General features: G+C 45.3%; 1 protein-coding gene across 1 annotated transcript in view; it reads right to left on the bottom strand.

The window, feature by feature from the left end:
- Positions 1 to 12978: 12978 nt before the first annotated feature.
- The window catches only part of cdhr5b (cadherin-related family member 5b), a 68650-nt gene continuing 59387 nt past the window's right edge, over positions 12979 to 22241 (bottom strand). Inside the window, exons 16-17 of the mRNA XM_080190104.1 lie at positions 22044 to 22225; positions 12979 to 17971 (exon numbers count right to left, since the gene is read on the bottom strand). Of these exons, the coding sequence (XP_080046230.1) occupies positions 17510 to 17971; positions 22044 to 22225 (644 nt within the window). The 3' untranslated portion in view covers positions 12979 to 17509. The remainder of the gene's footprint in view (positions 17972 to 22043; positions 22226 to 22241) is intronic.

Genomic DNA, 22241 nt, shown 5'->3' on the forward strand with positions numbered 1-22241 from the left:
CCACAGCAAACTACACAGCCTTCAGGAGAACAGTGACCACGACACCACACAACCCAGCCACAGCAACCTCTGCAAGACATGCCGGATCATCAACATGGATGACATCATCACACGTGAGAATACCATCCACCAGATACACGATACATACTCCTGCAACGCAGCCAACGTTGTCTACCTGATAAGCTGCAGGAAAGGATTTGTCCCGAGGCATGGTACATTGGGGAGACTATGCACACACTGCAACAGTGGATGAATGAACACTGCTAGACAATCACCGGGCAGGAGTGTTCTCTTCATGTTGGGGAACACTTCAGCGGTCACAGGCATGAGGCCTCTGATCTTCGGGTAAGCATTCTCCAAGGCCCCCTTCACGACACACGACAATGCAGAGTCGCTGAGCAGAGACTGATAGCCAAGTTCCGCACGCATGAGGATGGCCTCAACCAGAATCTTGGGTTCATGTCACACTATCTGTAACCCCCACAACTTGCCTGGGCTTGCAACATCTCACTAACTGTACTGGCTGGAGACAATACACATCTCTCTAACCTGTGCTTAACCCTCTCTCCACTCACATTGTCTGTACCTTTAAGACTCGATTACCTGTAAAGACTCACATTCCAACCGTTATTTTATAAATTGAGTTTGTGCCTTTATGTGGCCTGTTTTTGAACAGAACTCCCACTTACCAAGCAAGGTGGTAGAGGCAGACACGCTGGGATCATTTAAGACTTACCTGGATAACCACATGAACAGACTGGGAATGGAGGGATACAAACAAATAGTCTAGTTGGAAGCATGAGCGGCACAGGCTTGGGGGGCCAAAGGGCCTGTTTCCTGTGCTGTATTGTTCTTTGTTCTTTTTGTATGAAGGGGCGGTGCTCCGAAAGCTTGTGGCTTGGACTATCAAATAGACCTGTTGACTTTAACCTGGTGCTGTGAAACTTCTTACTGTACTTACCGCTGTCCAATGCTGGCATCCCCATGTCATAAACGGCAGGAGGCAGAGTGTGGGGTCTTTTTCAGGATGGCAGCCATGACTAGCAGTGTGCTTCAGGGTTTGGTGAAGGAACCACAACTTTTCACAATACATATTAATGGTATGGAGGAAGGAACTGAAGGCACTTTTGCTAAATTTGCAGATGATCCAAAGATATGTAAAGGGACAGGTGGTATTGAGGAAGCAGGGGGGCTGCAGAAGGACTTGGACAGGTTAAGAGAGAGGGCAAAGAAGTGGCAGATGGAATACAATGTGGAAAAGTGTGAGGTTATGCACTTTGGAAAGAGGAATGGAGGCATAGACTATTTTCTAAATAGGGAAATGCTTAGGAAATCAGAAGCACGAAGGGACTTGGGAGTCCTTGTTCAAGATTCTCTTAAGGTTAACGTGCAGGTTCAGAAGGCAGTTAGGTGGACAAATGCAATGTTAGTATTCGTGTCGAGAGGACTAGAATACAAGAGCAGGGATGTACTTCTGAGGCTGTGTAAGGCTCTGTTCAAACCCCATTTAGATAATTGTGAACAGTTTTGGGCCTCGCATCTAAGGAAGGATGTGCTGGCCTTGGAAAGGGTCCAGAGGAGGTTCACAAGAGTATCCCTAGAATGAAGATCTTGTCATATGAGGAATGGTTGAGAATTCTGGGTCTGTGCTGTTGGAGTTTAGAAAGATGAGGGGAGATTTTATTGAAACTTGCAGGATGCTGCAAGGCCTGGATGGGGTGGATGTGGAGAGGAAAAATTAGAACCAGAAGGCACAACCTCAGCTAAAGGAGCGATCCTTTCAAACGGAGATGAGGAGGAATTTCTTCAGCCAGAGAATGGTGAATCTGTGGAACTCTTGGCTGCAGAAAAGTGTGGAGGCCGAATCATTGAGTGTCACTAAGACAGAGATAGATAGGTTCTTGATTAATAAGGGGATCAGGGGTTATGGGGATGAGAAAAATATCAGCCATGATTGAATGATGGAACAGACTCGATGGCCGGGTGGGCTAATTCTTCTCCTATGTCGTATGGTTTTACGGAATATGGTGTGGAGATAGGTAGCTGTGATATTGAATGCCATGGCAGGTTCATAGGGCCAAATGGGCTACTGCTGCTCCTAGTTTCTATGTTTAGAAGGACAAGGGCAGCAGGTGCATGGGAACATCACCACTTGCAAGTTCCCTTCAAACCACTCACGGATTATGGGGGTAGGGCCTGGGTGGGATTAGGGTCAGTGCAGACTCGAAGGGCTGAATGGCCTCCTTCTGCACTGTAGGGATTCTATGATTCTACACACCAACCTGACTTGGAAATATATCACTATCCCGTCAATGATGCAGGATCAATATCCTGGAACTGCCTTCCCAACAGTACTGGAAGTTTACCTACAATACCAGGGCTGCAAAAATTCAAGAAGGCAGCTCATCACCACCTTCTCAAAGGCAATTAGGGATGGGTAATAAATGCTGGTCTAGCATTTAAAGGAGCATTCATGCTGGAATTAGTTGCATGAAAATAAAGTCCACCCTGCCTATCCAACAGCCTGCTCTCGGAGTACTGGGAAATTGAAGACAGAAAGCACTTGAGTCAAATTCAGCGCAAATAAAATCCCCTTGAACCAACAGCACAGACTTAATCAGTTTAAGTTTCAATTAGCTTGTAACATGAAGTAAAACTAAATTAAGGAAATGGCAATTTCCAGAGATTTATGCTAGTTAATTTCCTTCCGTACTCCTTCTGGGTTCACAGAAGTTAATACGTCACTGCGATTTATATTGCTGCCACATTGGGTTATGGAAGGTAGATTGCTGACTTAAACCTGGATATTAGTAACCCCTATCTCATTGATCATCTCACTAAATCAGCAGGTTAACGCAACAGGTTTCATTTCACCCTGACATTACCAACTTGTAGAGTAAACCTGATGGGATAAGAGATGTATCTTTTTCCAGGAATTCGGGGGGGTGGATTATGTAGGTAAAGAAAGTTGTGGGTCCAGGGTTATTTAAACAGGAAGGCTACTAAGGACAGTTGTCTGTGAGGACTAAGATGAAGGTAGTTCGGCTGATGCATTTGTAGTGAGACATTACGGTTAGTTTGACCTACAAATAAATTTTTGATTTGATTTGATTTGATTTATTATTGTCACGTGGTAAGATACAGTGAAAAATATTGCTTCTTGCATGCTGTACAAAGCATACTATTCATAGAGAAGGAAAGGAGAGAGTGAAGAATGTAGTGTTACAGTTGTAGCCAGGATATAGAGAAAGTTTAACATAATGTAAGTTAGGTCCATTCAAAAGTCTGATGGCAGTAGGGAAGAAGCTGTTATTGAGTTGGTTGGTACGTGACCTCAGACTTTTGTACCTTTTTACCACTGGAAGAAGGTGGAAGAGAGAATGTCTGGGGTGCGTGAGGTCCTTAATTATGCTAACTGCTTTGCTAAGGCAATGGGAAGTGTAGACAGAATCAATGAATGAGATTGCTTCGATCTGAAATTTGCATTGTAAGATAAATGGGAAACTTGGTTTTCAGCTGTTGAATTTCAAAAAGGGAGTTCAGAGATGACAAGAAACTTTTATATCTTACAAAGTTTTCATGGGTAAACGGGGGTGGGGGGGGCATATTAAGTTCTACTGACATGAAAGTAAAGGCAAAATAGAAAAACTTAAGTGATTTTCAAATTTGAGGAAGGATGTTGAAGTGTCCGTTTGTGTGGCTGTCGGGGGAAGCCCTGAAGGCAAGCTCTTCTGTGTGTGAGTTGCAGTAAAAGTTTTGAATGGGAGGCAGGCACCCAGTGTTAAGCACAAGACTCTTTGTTTTCAAAGAACAGTTTGTTTCTGAACCTCTCCTTCAGTATTCCACATCAGAGTATAAGTGTTTGCGAAGTCTTGTGGTATACTTTTATTAAAGCCACAATGGTTCCTTGACTTGGATAATATTACTGTATTTTTATGCTTATCTCTATGTGGGGGTGGGGGGGGGGGGGTGGGGGGGAGGTGGCGGCGGTTGTTGCCAAGAAGGTAGTTTACTTACTCAGGTGTAGCGCAGAAATGCAGCGGTTAGTACTGCTGCCCCACAGCGTCAGGGACCCGGGTTCAATTCCAGGTCACTGTGTGGAGTTTGCACATTCTCCCTGTGTCTGCGTGGGTTTCCTCTGGGTGCTCCGGTTTCCTCCCACACTCCAAAGATGTGCAGGTTAAATGGATTAGCCATAGTAAATGTGTGGTGTTTACGGGGATAGGGTGAGGGAGAAGATCTGAATAAGATATCCTGCCAAAGAGTCAGTGCAGACTCGATGGGCTGAATGGCCTCCTTTGGCACGCTAGGGATTTTTGATCAAGCAAGTCTTCTGGAGTTTTGTGTGCTTAACTTTAATTGCCTTATTTTAATAAACCTAAAACTCTAAAGATGTGACTGGGGTTGAGTGCTGATAAGATCATTAATTCATCCTCATTTTCACAAAAAGACAACCGTTTATGATCAATGAATCAGACTCACACTCCGCTATGAAACAACATTGGTTGTAACTTCTGGAGTTAACTTGAGGTAAACCCAACTGGTTCATTAACGCCTTTTAGGAAAGGAAACCTGTCACCCTTAACTGGTCTGGCCAATAGGTATCTCCATCGGCTGCTTTCCGGAGTGGGTCAAGTGAGGTCACTCAGCCCAGGACAATGAGGGAGTTAATTCCTCGCTTTGCCAATGACACTAACATCTTGAGAATAAAGAAGAAGAAATGGGTTCCCCTGGGGGTGGGGAGATGTACAGGTCACTTGGATACCAACCATGACTCCCAAACACTGCTACAAAACGGATTCACAGAAAGAGTGCTTTCCCAAAGTCCCTGTCAATGAAGAACTTGCCGTTCTATAACACTTTCCACAAAGCCAGGCCAAAGTCAAGGAGGTACTTTCTAAAGTGTAGTTACTGTTTTACGGCAGGGAATGTGTTTTTGCCAGTTTGTAAAGAGCAAGTTCCCACCAACATTAATATGATAGCCACAGAATATTCTGCCCAATTTAACTCTAAGTGATTGTATATTGGGTGAGTTAAAATCAGGCCCAATCTTTTTAATGATATTGGTTGAGTGATACATTTGTCCAGGGTGCTAGTGAGAACTTCCCTGCTCTTCATCAATATAGTACCAAGGAATCAATTTCATTCACCTGTGAAGGCAAATAGATCTTCAGTTTAAAGTCACATTCAAAAAATGACATCTCTGACAGTGCAATGCTCCCTCAGCACTGATTCTCCGACAATACAGCGTTGCCTAGGTACTGATTCTCTGACAGTGCAACGCTGTCTCAATACTGACACTTTCAACAGTGTAGCATTCCCTTTGTACTGACAATGCTAACGGTATTCTTTCAGTACAGACACTCCGACAGTGCAGCTCTACCTCAGTACTGACACCACAGACAATGTGGCACTTCCTCTGTATTGATACATCTGACTGTGCAGCATTCCGTCAGTACTGACCCTCTGAATGTGCAGCACAACCTCAGTACTGATCTTCCAACAGTGAGCACTTCCTCAGTACTGATCCTCCGACTGTGCAGCATTCCGTCATACCAACACTTCTGATTGTGCCGTGCTCCCTCAGTACTGACCCTCTGACAGTGCAGCACTCCCTCAGTACTGACCCTCTGACAGTGCAGCACTCCCTCAGTACTGATACTCTGACAGTGCAGCGCTCCCTCAGTACTGACCCTCTGACAGTGCAGCGCTCCCTCAGTACTGACCCTCTGACAGTGCAGCACTCCCTCAGTACTGACCCTCTGACAGTGCAGCACTCCCTCAGTACTGACCCTCTGACAGTACCGTGCTCCCTCAGTACTGACCCTCTGACAGTGCAGCACTCCCTCAGTACTGACCCTCTGACAGTGCAGCACTCCCTCAATACTGACCCTCTGACAGGGCAGCACTCGCTCAGTACTGACCCTCTGACAGTACTGTGCTCCCTCAGTACTGACCCTCTGACAGTGCAGCGCTCCCTCAGTACTGACCCTCTGACAGTGCAGCACTCCCTCAGTACTGACACTCTGACAGTGCAGCACTCCCTCAGTACTGACCCTCTGACAGTGCAGCACTCCCTCAGTACTGACTCTCTGGCAGTGCAGCGCTCGCTCAGTACTGACTCTCTGACAGTGCAGCACTCCCTCAGTACTGACCCTCTGACAGTGCAGTGCTCCCTCAGTACTGACCCTCTAACAGTGCAGCACTCCCTCAGTACTGAACCTCTAACAGTGCAGCACTCCCTCAGTACTGACACTCTGACAGTGCAGCGCTCGCTCAGTACTGACCCTCTGACAGTGCAGCACTCCCTCAGTACTGACACTCTGACAGCGCAGCGCTCGCTCAGTACTGACCCTCTGACAGTGCAGCACTCCCTCAGTACTGATCCTCTGACAGTGCAGCACTCCCTCAGTACTGACCCTCTGACAGTGCAGCGCTCCCTCAGTACTGACTCTCTGACAGTGCAGAACTTCCTCAGTACTGACCCTCTGACAGTGCAGCACTCCCTCAGTACTGACCCTCTGACAGTGCAGCGCTCCCTCAGTACTGACTCTCTGACAGTGCAGAACTTCCTCAGTACTGACCCTCTGACAGTGCAGCGCTCCCTCAGTACTGACTCTCTGACAGTGCAGAACTTCCTCAGTACTGACACTCTGACAGTGCAGCACTCCCTCAGTACTGACACTCTGACAGTGCAGCACTCCCTCAGTACTGACACTCTGACAGTGCAGCGCCTCCTGTGCTGCCCAAGTTTCTGATTCTTCTCGGTACATACACTGGAAAATAAATAACATGATTTCAATTCAAAGGCAAATATTTGTGGCAAACTATCTATTAATTCTGGGAAAAGCACCTAAAATACCTTTAATATAAAGTACCACATGAGAAGTCATGAGCCTTCCGACTCAGAATGTGCGGTTATATTTGGAATGGAGCTGAAATGGGCAGTCTGAACTACTGAAATATTATGAACTTGGAGCCTTTTGATATAACTAATCCTGTAACATTGGTATTTAGTCATTATCTAGTTCATTTATCCAGCAAAAAACACTCCCCACCCAGACAGTGCTCCACCCCTCGCTCACAACCATTTAGGGAGGTTAATCTCGGTTAAATCGACTGCTTGCTGTGTTCTGCAGAGAGCTGTGTGCCTGCACGCACACTCTGCCCGCAGGTTATAATATGCACAAGACTGCCCCCTTATGTAAGGTTGAACAATTACTTTCCAGCAGCTACACTCTGCTGCTCAGTGTTGTTGATTTCTGCGGGGTTATCCATCAGATTTTTAACATTCTACCACAAGGCATGTTATTTTAGTGGAATCTTCATGTGCCTATTAGTTTCTTTACTCCTGACATTAATGTCACAGTCAGTCCACAAAGTAGTTTAAATCTCACTGTGGCTGGGAGGTCCCTGATTTCACCTCCTCCTTGACAATCAGATCTGGTAAAAAGTCTGATCAATCAGATGTGGGCCATTGTGTTAAGGAATCGGCACTGGAGATCTGCTAGCAGATAAAGTGGATTCTTTGGGTTACTCAACTAATGACCCAGAGAATCTGGGTTCCAACCCCTCTATGAAATTTTAAGGATTTGAATTCAATTCAATAAACATGTTTGGAGGTGGGGGGGACGGTCTCAGTAAAAGTGTCCATCAAACCGTCAGATTGTTGTAAAAAATACTCAACTGGTCACTAATGTTCTTGACAGAAGGAAGCCTGACTTCCTTCTTGGGATTGAGCCAATGCGTGAAGACTATCAATGTGGTGGGCTCTCAATTCAATGCATTATTGATTCTGAGTGAGAAAGTCGTGGATTTAAATCCCACACAAGAGATCTGAGCACATAAACCAGGGTGATATTCCCAACACAATACTGAAGTAGCAATGCACTGTCTGAGAGTCAGTACTGAGGGAATGCTGCACTGTCAGAGGGTCAGTACTGAGGGAATGCTGCACTGTCAGAGGGTCAGTACTGAGGGAATGCTGCACTGTCAGATGGTCGGTACTGAGGGAGTGCTGCACTGCCAGAGGGTCAGTACTGAGGGAGCGCTGCACTACCAGAGGGTCAGTACTGAAGGAGTGCTGCACTGTCAGAGGGTCAGTACTGAGGGAGTGCTGCACTGTCAGAGGGTCAGTACTGAGGGAGTGCTGCACTGTCAGAGGGTCAGTACTGAGGGAGTGCTGCACTGTCAGAGGGTCAGTACTGAGGGAGTGCTGCACTGTCAGAGGGTCAGTACTGAGGGAGTGCTGCACTGCCAGAGAGTCAGTACTGAGGGAGTGCTGTACTACCAGAGGGTCAGTACTGAGGGAATGCTGCACTGTCAGAGAGTCAGTACTGAGGGAGTGCTGCACTGTCAGAGGGTCAGTACTGAGGGAGTGCTGCACTGTCAGAGGGTCAGTACTGAGGGAGTGCTGCACTGTCAGAGCATAGGTACTGAGAGAGTGCTGCACTGTCAAAGACTTAGTATTGTGGGCGTGCTGCACTGCTGGAGGGTCAGTTTTGCAATAGCGGAGAAGCATTACTCAGGGAATGCTGCACTGTTGTGGTGGTCGTACTTGGGGAATGCTGCACTGTTTGGGGAGTACCAAGGAGCACTACATTTTCAGAGAGTCAGTACTGAGGTTACTTTGCACTGGTCAGGTGGGATGGGGCATTAATGACATAATGCTGCACCATCAGAGGGTCAGTGGAGAAGTCTCCATTCACCTGATGAAGAGGGAGACTCCTCGAAAGCTTGTGAGTTTACTATCAAATAAATCGGTTGGATAAAACCTGGTGTTGTCAGACTTTTTACTGTGTTTACCCCAGTCCAACACCGGCACATCCACATCAGTTCTAAGGTCCAGCTGTACTGCTGGAAGGCCAAGATTGAAGTAGTGCTGCACTGGCAGAGGGACAGTTCTAAGGCCGTGTTACATTGTGCAATGGGCAGTATATGGGAGTGCTGCATTGTCAGCACAGCAGTATTGAAGGAGCAGTACCCTATTGAAGGGGCCTACACTGAGCAAGGGTGCAATGACCAAATGTCAGAACTGAGAGCCGGTGAACTAATAGGTGGTCAGAATTGAATGAGTGCTGAATGGTTGGAGGGTCAGTACAGAGGGAATACAACATAGATGTAGCAACAGCACTGAGGGCGGGTGTATGGTTGAAGAGTTAGCGCAGAAGAAGTGCTGCACTGTCAGAGGTCAGTACTGAGGCAGGCAAACACTATTGGAGAGACGATACCACGGGGATGTTGCACCGTTAAAGGGACAACATTGAGGAAGCTATACAATGTCAGGGGCCATTTCAGAGTGTGCTGAAATGTGAGAGAAGGGATATTGAGGGAATGCTGTACTGCCAGAGAGTCAACACAAACAAAATTTCTGGAAGTGTGCCTTGCTTATGCTAATCATACCTGTGAAATTTAAATGTGAAAGCTGAAAGGCATTTTCCTGCTCCTATATTCCGAATGTTGGATTTGATTCCCGACTTACCCTGTGTGAATAAAGAATGTGATGTGGAGATGCCGGTGTTGGACTTGGGTAAGCACAGTAAGAAGTCTCATAACACCAGCTTAAAGTCCTAAAGGTTTATTTGGTAGCACAAGCCGCTACCTTTCGGAGCACTGCTCCTTTATCAGGTGAGTGGACATCATGTTCACAAACAGGGCATATAAAGACACAAACTCAATTTACAAGATAATGGTTGGAATGCAAGTCTTTACAGGTAATCAAGTCTTAAAAGTACAGACAATGTGAGTGGAGAGAGCGTCAAGCACAGGTCAAAGGGATGTGTATTGTCTCCAGCCAGGACAGTTAGTGAGATTTTGCAAGCCCAGGCAAGTCATGGGGGTTACAGATAGTGTGACATGAACTCAAGATCCCAGTTGAGGCTGTCCTCATGTGTGAGGAACTTGGCTATCAGTCTCTGTTCAGCAACTCTGCGTTATTGTGCGTTGTGGAGGCTACCTTGGAGAACGTTTACCCAAAGATCAGAGGCCGAATGCCCGTGACTGCTGAAGTGTTCCCCAACAGGAAGGGAACAGTCTTGCCTGGTGATTGTCAAGCAATGTTCATTCATCCATTGTCGTAGTGTCTGCATGGTCTCCGCAATGTACCATGCCTCAGGACATCCTTTCCTGCAGTGTATCAGGTAGACAACATTGGCCGAGTTGCAGGAGTATGTACTGTGAAGCTAGTGGATGGTGTTCTCACATGAGATGATGGTATCCGTATCGATGATCTGGCGTGTCTTGCAGAGATTGCTGTGGCAGGGTTGTGTGTTGTCATGGTCACTGTTTTCCTGAAGGCTGGGTAGTTTGCTGTGGACAATGGCCTGTTGAGTCTGCACTGACTATCTTACCTAGGACTACCACCGCCTATCTCTGCAACCCCACACAAATACCTCGCTAATCCCCCTAACCTAACACCTTGGGATTCGAAGGGGCAATCTACCTAACTTGAGTGTGAGAGGGAACCCCTTCTGGTCCCACCTGCATAGGCCCTATGCCCACATGTCTCACTCCCATCGCTGTCCAGTGGGCAGTGCCAAGGTGCCAGGCTGGCATTGCCCAGCTGTCAGGCTGGCACTACCAGGCTGGCACTGGCCAAGAGGCACCCCCCCTTGCTCTCCACCTCCCTGGGGGGCTCAATGCCCTTCGGTTCTACTGGCGAGGCCATCATGAGAGCTCCCCATTCGTGGGAACCAGGTGCTTTCCTCGCTGGAGAGAACCTCTCCTGGTGAGGCCAAAAAGACAAGTGAGACAGGACGATTGAGCGCCGAGCTCACTAAACACGTGGTAATGAACATTCAAATATATTTGAATAAATTATTCAGCCTCTCGCCGGAAATGGGCAAGAGGCTGACCTCACTGGAAATCTGATTCTGGTAAGATCGCGAGAGCCCAGCAATTGGGTGCAATCCTGCTGTCTTGACTCTCGCGTGATTTTACATCGATAGGTGGGGCGACCCAGTAAAATTCCACCCTGTGAGTTCAACCAATTCAATATTTCTGTGATAATCACATCCACCAATATAAAGAGATGGAAAGACAAGTGTCTCTATTGTCCCTTTTGCAAGTTTAGGGTATTCCCCAGTGCTGCACAGCCAATGAGATGTACAAGTGTTATCTCTGTTACAAGTAGAAAACATGGCAGTCAATTTGTGCACAGCAAGCTCCCACAAACTGGAATGTGATTTGAACCAATCTTTAATGTTCTTACATCAATATTCATTGGAAACATGTATTAAAGAAGTGGATACATATCTGAGTGCAAATTAAGAATACAATATTCACAAAGCAAGCTACATTAAATACAGAAAATCCTAATGTACATTCCTCTTATTTACAGAGTAAAATAAAAAATTGTTTGCCATCTCTTCTCCCCAAACTGAATAGTGGTACTGAAAACCTCACATCACAACACTTCCGATAGTTTACTGTCTCCTGTAAAAACAGATCCCATTTAGCAGGAGACCTGGGCTGCACAGATTAGGAATAGTCAAGGTCCAGGATCCTTTAGTATGTGTGGGACAACTAAAAGCACTGGAAAGGTTTCTGCTCTCTGTTTGGCAAGGAAGAGCTTAGCATTTGTGGCAGTGGTTTGAGTTGAGGTTTAATGGCAGGATCTAGCTCTCTCCCCTGGATCCACCACTAATGATGCTGATAGGTCATCAGCTGAGTTCCAGAGCATCATAAGAGTAATTGGTTCAGCCGTTAATATGGAAACATGGAAACTAGAAGCAGGAGTAGGCCATTTGGCCCTTTGAGCCTGCTCCACCATTCATGACTGATTGTCAAATTCAATATCCTGATCCCCCTTTCCTCCATATCCCTTGATCCCTTTAGCCCCAAGAGCTATACCTAATTTCTTCTTCAAATCGGCCAACATTTTAGCTTCAACTACTTTCTGTGGTAGTGAATTCCATGCATTCAGTACCCTCTGGGTGAAGAAATTTCACCTCATCTTAGTTCTAAAAGGTTTACCCCTTATCCTCAAACTAGTTCTGGACTCTCCCACCATTGGGAGCAATAGTTAAACTACCAGATCTGCCAGAGCATGTTTTGGTGGAAATTGGTGGAAAGGCAAATTGTGCGGAGGGTGGTGAGAGTCTACAGAAGGATCTAGGTAGGCTGGGCGAATGGGCTAGGAAATGGCAAATGGAATTTAATGTTGGCAAGTGCGAGGTGGTCCACTTTGGTAGGAATAATGGTAGGAAGGATTATTACTTACGTGGAGAAAAACTGCAGCAGGCGACGGTGCAGAGGGACCTCGGGGTACTTGTGCATGAGTCGCAAAAACCCAGCTTGCAGGTGCAGCAGGTGGTCAGGAAGCCGAATGGGATGCTGGCCTTCATAGCGAGGGGGATTGAATATAAAAGTAGGGAGGTCTTGCTGCGGCTGTATAGGGCATTGGTGAGGCCGCAGCTGGAGTACTGTGTGCAGTTTTGGGCGCCGTACTTACGCAAGGATATTTTGGCCTTGGAGGGAGTGCAGAGGAGGTTTACTAGGCTGATGCCGGAGTTGAGGGGGTTGAGCTATGAGGAGAGGCTGAATAAATTAGGCTTGTACTCGTTAGAGTTTAGAAGAATGAGGGGAGATCTCATTGAGACGTATAAGATGATGAATGGGATGGATAGGATAGAGGTGGAGAGGCTCTTCCCGCTCAGAAAGGACAGTAGGACTAGGGGGCACAGCCTCAAGATAAAGGGGGGGCGGTTTAGAACGGAGTTGAGGAGGAACTTCTTTACTCAAAGGGTGGTGAATCTCTGGAATTCTCTGCCCGTTGAAGTGGTGGAGGCTACCTCGCTAAATATTTTTAAGACGCGGGTTGATGGGTTTTTGATAAGAGAGGGGATTAAGGGTTATGGGGAGAGGGCGGGAATGTGGAACTGAGCCAAGACAGATCAGCCATGATCTTATTGAATGGCGGGGCAGGCTCGAAGGGCTAGATGGCCTACTCCTGCTCCTATTTCTTATGTTCTTATGTTTTTTTTTCCAAACAGCGTACCTGAGGAGTGCTGGTTCTACAAAGTAATGGGCAATGGTGATTTATCATCACTCTGAATCACTTGTGCACCCACGTTCATTTTGCTCCAGAGACTAAGGTGCGGTACGGGAACCAGCAACACACAAGGCATCTGGTATTGTTGAGGGAGTGTATGTGTGGGGGGTGGGGGGGGAGGAGAGAGTAGGAGGTAGAAAGGGGTGGGAGTTGAAGTGAAGTGGGGGGGGGTGGGAAGGTGGAGAGGAAATTGGTAAGGCAGTGATGTGTTGGGGAAGGTGGATAGATTGGGGGGAGGGGTGGTTCCTGGATGGTGGTTGAGAAGAACAAGACCCAAGGTCTCAGGGGTCACATGGGAACTGACTTAGAGTCTCTTCCTCTGGGTGGCCATATTCCTGGAGATTCTGTCACATGATCGCTCACCTCCTAAATATCTCCCACTTTCTATACCTTTCAGCTTTGACAAAGGGTCACCTGGACTCGAAACGTCAGTTCTTTTTTCTCTTTACAGATGCTGCCAGACTTGCTGAGATTTTGCAGCATTTTCTCTTATGATCGCTCACCTCTATTGGGGGAGGGGGGGGGTGCGTTTGGTACTGTTCCTGATATTTTTACAACCAATAAGTGAAAGTGCTCAAGTAAATGAGAATTTCTTTAACATTGCTAATGGCTTACCTCCTGTGTTTTACTCGGAGGTGATTTCTCGGTTCCTAGAGATTCCAGGTGATTTGGCAACCCAAGAGTTAATGGCAGAAGGTTGATAATAAAGAATATTTTGTTGCTGTCTAGGTAGACTTGGGGGTTTGTACAGGTGGACCAGTGATTCTAGGTCTCTTCCTCTATTGGATCAATACTTGAGACTGAAGGCTAGAATCATCCTCGTTGATCCTGTCTACTCCAGGCACAAGCCCAGTGCTGCACATTGGGAATATTCCTGACACAGCGTACGTGGGAATCCTGATATGATGGAAATCATATGGCCAGGGAGCATTGATTCACTCGACACATGGGTTAATCACCCTCACAAATGTCTTACTGAAATTTGGATTACTGCTGTCTCATATGTCCTGCATTGGGGAACCAGCTGGAATTTTCCAAGACAATATATCTTGGAATAGGCCTAGGCTCTTCCCTGTTTTTTCCTAACTTGGAATTAGGATTCTTGGTCCATAGGAACAGGGTAGAAACTCATGAAATCATCTATCAAATGGATAATTGGAGAGGAGCTGTATCTCCCTCGTATCCTTTGTACCTTTTTCTGGATTTTTACAAAATTTCTTTTAACTCTTTTCTGTCAATGAGTTGAGTGTTTTGAGGCCAGTCCCTCCAGTGACTAAACAGTACTTAAGCGTCTTGGACATATGGCCCAGAACTGAGGTGAGATGGGGTGGCAATGTGACACAGTGGTTAGCACTGCTGTCTCACAGTACCAGGGAGCTGGGTTTAATTCCTGACTTTGGTCACCGCCTGCACATTCTTCCTGTATTTGTGTGGGTTTCCTCTGGGTGCTCCGGTTTCCTCCCACAGTTCGAAAGATGTGCTGGTTAGGTGCATTGGCTATGCTAAATACTCTCTCAGTGTACCCAAACAGGTGCTGGAGTGTGGTGACTAGGGGATTTTCACACTAACTTCGTTGCAGTGTTAATGTAAGTCCACTTGTGACTAATAAATAAACTTTTAGATGGACTAAACAAGCTCTGATTGGTGTATTCTACCTTCCCTATTGTTAGGGATGGGTTAACTGCAGCCTTCCACTTTAGACCTGAATTGCATATTGATTGTTTAATAGTACTCACCGGGATAGATAAAGTGGTTACAGGTGGCACTGGGTGCTGGGGTATGTGTATATGTGGAGTTGTTAAAGAGATGAAAGTAAGTTTGTGAAGAAACTGGACTTGCATCACCTTTTATTACTGGACTGCAACCAAAAGGCACAAAATCTACCTCACAGTGACTTCAGAATCTGGACATTCCCTGAGAATTTACTAAAGACATTCTTGTGGTTATGACATCATGTCTATTAAGGTTTCCAGTAAAAGTTTCAGAAGAAATTCTTGTTGGATAAGAATTTATCCAATTCTTTCGGGATAAAGAATTGATGTAAAAGAACATATCAATTCTTTATACCGAGCTGAATAAAAGATTTCAGTGGAAAAACAAAAACGATTTCTAATTTAATCTCAAGCAATTAGATGACGCATCTCAATTCCACAGGGTCTAATTTCATGGTTCACAAAGTTATTGGAGTTGACTGATAGGTTACTTCCTTATTGTTCCCTGGAGGGAGGCATTAATATCTCTCCAAGTATCTGCAAACTTGTGTACCCTTCACTGTCTCAGGACGTCCCAAAACATTTTACTGCCAATGTAGTACCTTTTGAATAATCACTGTTGTAATATAGGAGACACAGCAGTCAATTTATGCACAGCAAGATCCCTCAAATTACATTCCTCCTCCTTTCCCACCCAAATCGCAATTGCCACTGAATCCATCTCCTGTCATCTGGTCACCAGGATCTGTTACTATGTGAACCTGGAGGGACTCAGAGCCAGAATCTGGAAATGATGACCCGTAGGGTCAGAATCTCTCTGGGCTTCAATATGAGTTTGTCAGTCACCCCAGTCCTTCCACTACCCTCCTCTTCCCTCCCACAGACCAAGTTAAAATTAAGAATTGTACCTACTTATCCCAGGATCTGAATGCAAAACTCTAGTTTCACCCTCCAGTGTAGTGCCGAGGGAGTGCTGCACTGTTGAAGGTGCTGTCTTTCAAATAAAAAGTTAGGCCCCAACTTCCCCCAAAGAATCCAATGGCACTATCTTGAAGAAAAATAGGGCGCTTTCCTGGCATCCTGTCTAATACTTGTCCCTCAGCCAAACCTTAAGAAATGGATTATCTGGTCATTTATCTGGGCATTTGCTGCATGAAAATTGGTTGCTGCACTTTTTTTCATTTCATTAGTCCCTCAGAAGTACTTCATTGGCTGTACTGTCATAAAAGGTGCCATAAAAATGGAAGTCCTTCTTTTAAACATGGGGCAGAAAGAGAGCTGAGACCTGGGGTGATTGGGTGTTGTTCAAAATGGAGGAAGGGTACATGTGTTTGGATTTCTGCTGGCTGCGGAATCAGGGATGAGGGTGTGTCGATTTCCAGTAAAAGAATGAGGAGACAGATAAGGAAAAATGTCTGAACACAAAGCCTTGTTGGAGTACTGAACTCTTTATCACAGAGAGCGATTGAGACACAAACCATTATTTATTCATCCTTGCGATGCCAATCCTCTGGCAAGGCCTGTGTTTATTGCCCATCCCTAATGTTCCTTGACACCACTATATCTTTCAAGGAAAAAATGGGATAAATCTTTGAAGCAAGGCTAAGTCTAAGTTTATTTATTAGTGTCACAAGTAGGCTTATATTAACACTGCAATGAAGTTACTGTGAAAATCCCCTAGTTGCCACACTCCGGCACCTGTTCGGTTACACTGAGGGAGAATTTAGCATGGCCAATGCACTAACCAGCATGTCTTTCGGACTGTGGGAGGAAACTGAAGCACCCGGAGGAAAGCCACATAGACACCGGGAGAACATGCAGTCTCCACACAGGCGGTGACCCAAACGGGACTCGAACTCGTGTCCCTGGCGCTGAGGCAGCGGTGCTAACCACCACGCCACTGGCTACAGGAAGAGGATGAGGCAGTGAGATTAATTTGGGATTGATACAGGTCTCTGATGTGGTTCAGGGCAGAGGGATTAGTTTACGATTGATACAGGGTTATGGAGCGTTTGGGGGCTGCGGGGTTATCTTGTGATTAATACAGGGCTCTGAGATGGCTCAGGGTAGTGGCATTAGTTTGGAATTAATACAAGACTATGGATGTCTTGGGGTTGTGGGTTTATTCTGGGATTGATACCAGGCTATGGGGTGTTTGGGGGCTGTGAGATTAGTTTAGGATTGATATAGGGCTATGGGGTGTCTCGGGCCATTGAGATTAGCTGAGATTGGTACGGGGCTAATGGGTGTCTTGGATTAGTTTGGGATTAATATAGGGCTATAGGGTGTTGTGTGGAGCAGGTTTAGTTTGGGATTGATACGCGCTTAATGGGGTGCTTTGGGGCAATGAGATTAATTTGGGATTTCTCTGGCAATTGATGGCATTAAATTTTCATGTGTGAAAATTGCTGCCTAATTAATCAACATGCAAGAACCTTTTGAAATTTGGATTTAACACAAATAGAAGATAATCATTGCTCCTGTGAGTTTAGATGTTGGACACAACAATGACAAGAATCATTGAGAAATTGAATGAAGAGAGTTAGAGTTAATAGCCATGGATATCTGCGGGCACTTGGATTGTACAATGCACAGCGACTTGCTGTGGGCTGCATGTTCTTTAAGATGTGCCACAGATACCAGCTCTGGGCACTTCCAAACATCTTGAAAAATACAGCTCATACGGGGCATTGATTTACATAAATAATTACGATTCATTATTTTTAGCTTTGGAGGGTCTGTGGACCTAAAGGTTAATAGAGCCTTCGTCATCTGACCTCAACTGGATAAAAGACTCGCTTCTCTCACTGTCACCACGGTCATTTTCTTCATCATTGCGTATCTCTATAACATGCTCTTCATTCGCTTCTGGCTCAATATCTTCCTTAAACCACACGGATTTGTAACCTTCATCAGACTTCCTCTCTTTGGTGAGGATGGATTTCACCTCAGTGTCAGTATCCGCCTCCCCGGAGGAGCCTTTGTTATCCTCCTGGGTTGTTGGAACACCGTTTCTCCTTTGGGATTTGGGGTCCGTTTTGTCTTCGGGTGTGAGGACAGCAGCCAGAGCAGCAGATTCTATAGCAGGAAGACCAGCCCGCGATGGCCAGCTGGATTTCTGGTTACTTAAGGACGTCACTTTCTCCATAAAGGCTTCATTTGTAACTTGCAACTTGTCACTTGCTGATGAAAATAAATCTTTGGAAAACTGCAATGGAGACAAAAAGTTTCCTAAAATTACTTAATCCCGTTTCTTAGTAACGTGTGAGAGAACTATCAGTCACTCGCATTAATTCCACTAGCGCATAAAAATATTTTTATGGTTTTGTAGTGTTAGATCTTTATGAATATTGCATAGAAGCGTAAAAGATAGGAGCAGGATGAGGTCATTTAGCCCTTTGGGTCTGCTCCGCCATTCATTACGATCATGGCTGATTGTCCAACTCGATAGCCTAACCCTGCTTTCTCCCCATAACCTTTGATCCCATTCACCCCAAGTGCTATATCCAGCCTCCTCTTGAATACATTCAATGTTTTGGCACTCACCACTTCCTGTGTTAACGAATCCCACAGGCTCACCACACGTTGTGTGAAAAAATGTCTCCTCACCTCCACCCTAAATGATCTATCCTGAATCCTCAGACAATGATCCCTAGTTCTGGACTCCCCCACCATCGGGAATATCCTCCCTGGATCTACTCTGTCCAGTCCTGTTAGAATTTTATAAGTCTCTATTGCAAATTATTCTCATTGTGATTAGCAGAAGAGATAAAGGCGGGAAGGAAAGTATTGCCCTATAAATCTTGCAGACAAGCAGAAACAGCACCCATAGGGAGAGCAAAACTGGAACTCTCCCCCTGAAAGGGCTGTGGAGCCAACTGGAATTTTCAAGTTTGAGATTGCTGATTTTTTTTGTGGGGGGGTGTACGTAAGGGAATGAAGCAGTATGGAGAAAAGATAGGTAAATGGAGCTGAGGTTCGAATAAGCCGTAATCTTATAGAATAGTGGAACTAACTCAAGGAGCTGAATGACCTCGTCCCTATTCTTCTGTCATGTTAGAGATGGATTCACTGCAGTCTTCAGTTTTAGACCTAATTTGCATGTTAATTGTTTAATAGTACTTGCTGGGATATATAAAGGGGCTACAGGTGGCACTGGGTGCTGGGTGTGTGTAGGTGGAGTTGTAAAAGAGAATAAAGTGAGTTTGTGAAGAAGCTAGACTTTCATCACCTTTATTACTGGGTTGCAACTGAGCGGCTCAACATGTGAGGGGTGGTGGTAAGGTAGAACTGGGTGTAGCTGGCATGCTTGTAGGAGCAGATGTCATGACTTCAGATGATGTTGCTAAGGAGCACATGTAGTTAAGAATTAGGAGGATGAAACTGTGATGGGAATTACATTCCATCTTCCTCCAGAGACTACCTCATGCAGAGTCACACAAGGAAGCCACTTTACCTATCATGCCTGTGTAGGTTTTTCTTGAGGGAGCTATCCAAATAGGTGCACTCTGGGACACTAGGCCTGTAAATAATTTTACTTCAAATATTTATTAAACTTACTTTTGAATGTTGATACCGAATCTGCTTCCTCTGCCATTTCACAGCAATTCGATTTCATTATTGTCAGATGGATTAATGTACAATGAAAAGTATTGCTTGTTGTGTGCTATACAGACAAAGCACACTGTATAGGGCACTGGTGAGGCCGCAGCTGGAGTACTGTGTGCGGTTTTGGTCGTCTCACTTACGCAAGGATATTTTGGTCTTGGAGGGAGTGCAGAGGAGGTTTACTAGGCTGATTCTGGAGTTGAGGGGGTTGAACTATGAGGAGAGGCTGAATAAATTAGGCTTGTACTCGTTAGAGTTTAGAAGAATGAGGGGAGATCTCACTGAGACGTATAAGATTTTGAATGGGATGGATAGGATAGAGGTGGAGAGGCTCTTCCCGCTCAGAAAGGACAGTAGGACTAGGGGGCACAGCCTCAAGATAAAGGGGGGGCGGTTTAGAACGGAGTTGAGGAGGAACTTCTTCACTCAAAGGGTGGTGAATCTCTGGAATTCTCTGCCCGTTGAGGTGGTGGAGGCTGCCTCGCTCAATATTTTTAAGACACGGGTTGATAGGTTTTTGATAGGCAAGGGGATTAAGGGTTATGGGGAGAGGGTGGGAATGTGGAACTGAGCCACGACAGATCAGCCATGATCTTATTGAATGGCGGGGCAGGCTCGAGGGGCTAGATGGCCTACTCCTGCTCCTATTTCTTATGTTCTTATGTTCTTATGTACGTAGAATAGATAGGAGAGAAGGAAAGGAGAGGGTGCAGAATGTAGTGTTACAGTCATAGGCTAAGGTATAGAGAAAGATCAACTTAGTTAGAGTACAGCTGAGTTAGCTGTACAGTTAACTGAGTTAGAGTACAGTTTTAAAAGCAAAGAACAAGAGTAAAAGATTGAAAAAGAGGGTTTACTGGGAACAGCTCGCACTGCTCTGCCACCATTCATTGTGTAAACTAAATGTTTCCTCATGTCATTTCTGCTTCTCTTGCTAATCAACTGTCCATGACTTTGAACACACACACACACACACACACACACACACACACACACACACACACACACACACACACACACACACACACACACACACACACACACACACACACACACACGAAAATAGAAGTAGGAGTGGCCACCAGGCTCTTTGAGCCTGCCCTGCCAGTCAATATGATCATGGCTGATCTATGCCAGCCTCACCTCCTTTTCTGAGCCATTTCTCCATAGCCCGCTATTCCTCGGTCTATCAAATATTTACCCACCTCCACCACTTTAAATACTTCTAGTGATCCAACCACACTTTGGGGCAAAGGATTCCAGAGATTCACCACCCTTTGCGAGAATAATTTTTTATGCACCTCCGTTTTAAATGACCGGCTCTTTATCTTGTAGCTCTATTCCTTTGTGTGAGACTCTCCCACTCATGAAAACATCTCACCATCTACCCTGTCAAGTCCCCTCAGGATCTTATAAGTTTGAAGAATGTCACCCCTCACTCTTGTAAACTCTAAGGAATGTGGGTGCAAACTATTCAGTCTGTCTTGAAAGAACAACACTCTCATCACAGGAATTAACCTGGTGAGTCTTCTTTGGACTGCCTCCAATGGTACTGTATCCTTTAGATAAGGGGACCATAATTGTACACAGACCCAGGCCTCATCAACAGCCTGTATAATTGCAACAAAATCTCCCTATTTTTAAACTCCAACTCCTTTGCAATAAAGGCCAAAATGCCATTTCCCCCTTCTTAACTACTTGTTGGACCAGTCTGCTAGCTTTTTCTGATCGATGCACTAGAACACCTGGATCCCTCTGTACGTCACTCACCTGCAGACTCCCTCCAGTTCAATAATAATCTGCTTTTTAATTCCTCCTACCAATGTGTATAAGCTCACACTTCCCTACATTAAATTCCATTTGTGAGATTTTGACCCCGTCACTGAAATTATCTATATCGCATTGCAGAATCACCATAGCTTCATCACAACAATCCCTTTCAGCTGTAATTCTACTCCTTCCTCCAGGTTATTAATGTAATAGTGAACAATTGTGGGCCAAGAACTGAGCCCTGCCATATGCCACTAGCTGCGTTTTTCCACTCTGAAAAGGTCCCATTTATATCAATCCTCAACTCCCACCAAGTCCCATCAAATCCCATCACGTCTAATCAAATCCCATTATATCCCACCATATCCCATCATATCCCATCAAATCACATTATATCCCATCAAATCCAATCACATCCCATTGAATCCCATAATATCCCTCTGAATCCCATAATGTCCCATCAAATCCCATCATATCTCATCAAATCCCATTAGATCCCATCATAATCCATTGAATCCCATAATATCCCATCGAATCCCATCATATCCCATCGAATCCCATCATATCCCATCGAATCCCATCATATCCCATCAAATCCCATCATATCCCATCATTTCCCATTGAATCCCATCATATGCCATTGAATCCCTAATATCCCATCAAATCCCATCCAAAACCATCATATCCCATCATATCACATTGAATCTCATCATATCCCATTGAATCCCATCAAATCCTATTATATTCCATCAAGTCCCAGCATATTCCATCATATCAAATTCCATCATATCCCATTGAATCCTATCAAATCTGATCATAACTTCTCCAGAGCTGCCATTTTTAAAGCTTTGTCCAAACAAATGGGGTTGTCTGTTCAAGGAGCACATGATTCAGTCACTCACAGCTTTTGTGTTTGTTACTGGTTCGTCAGTCATATGTTCCCATCCCATTTTGTCCTGGTGGATTTTTCGGAGAAGAAGTCCAATGATAACGAAGCACATAATGAGCAGAATGCCTAATGGGACTCCGAGGGCTGCCATGTGCTCGGCTTTGTATGTCAGCCTTGGGTTTACCCCTGGTACACCTGGAAAACAAAATTT

The sequence above is a fragment of the Carcharhinus amblyrhynchos genome, chromosome 6 (genome assembly GCF_965287045.1).
Source record: "Carcharhinus amblyrhynchos chromosome 6, sCarAmb.v2.hapA, whole genome shotgun sequence".
Classification (NCBI taxonomy): domain Eukaryota; kingdom Metazoa; phylum Chordata; class Chondrichthyes; order Carcharhiniformes; family Carcharhinidae; genus Carcharhinus; species Carcharhinus amblyrhynchos.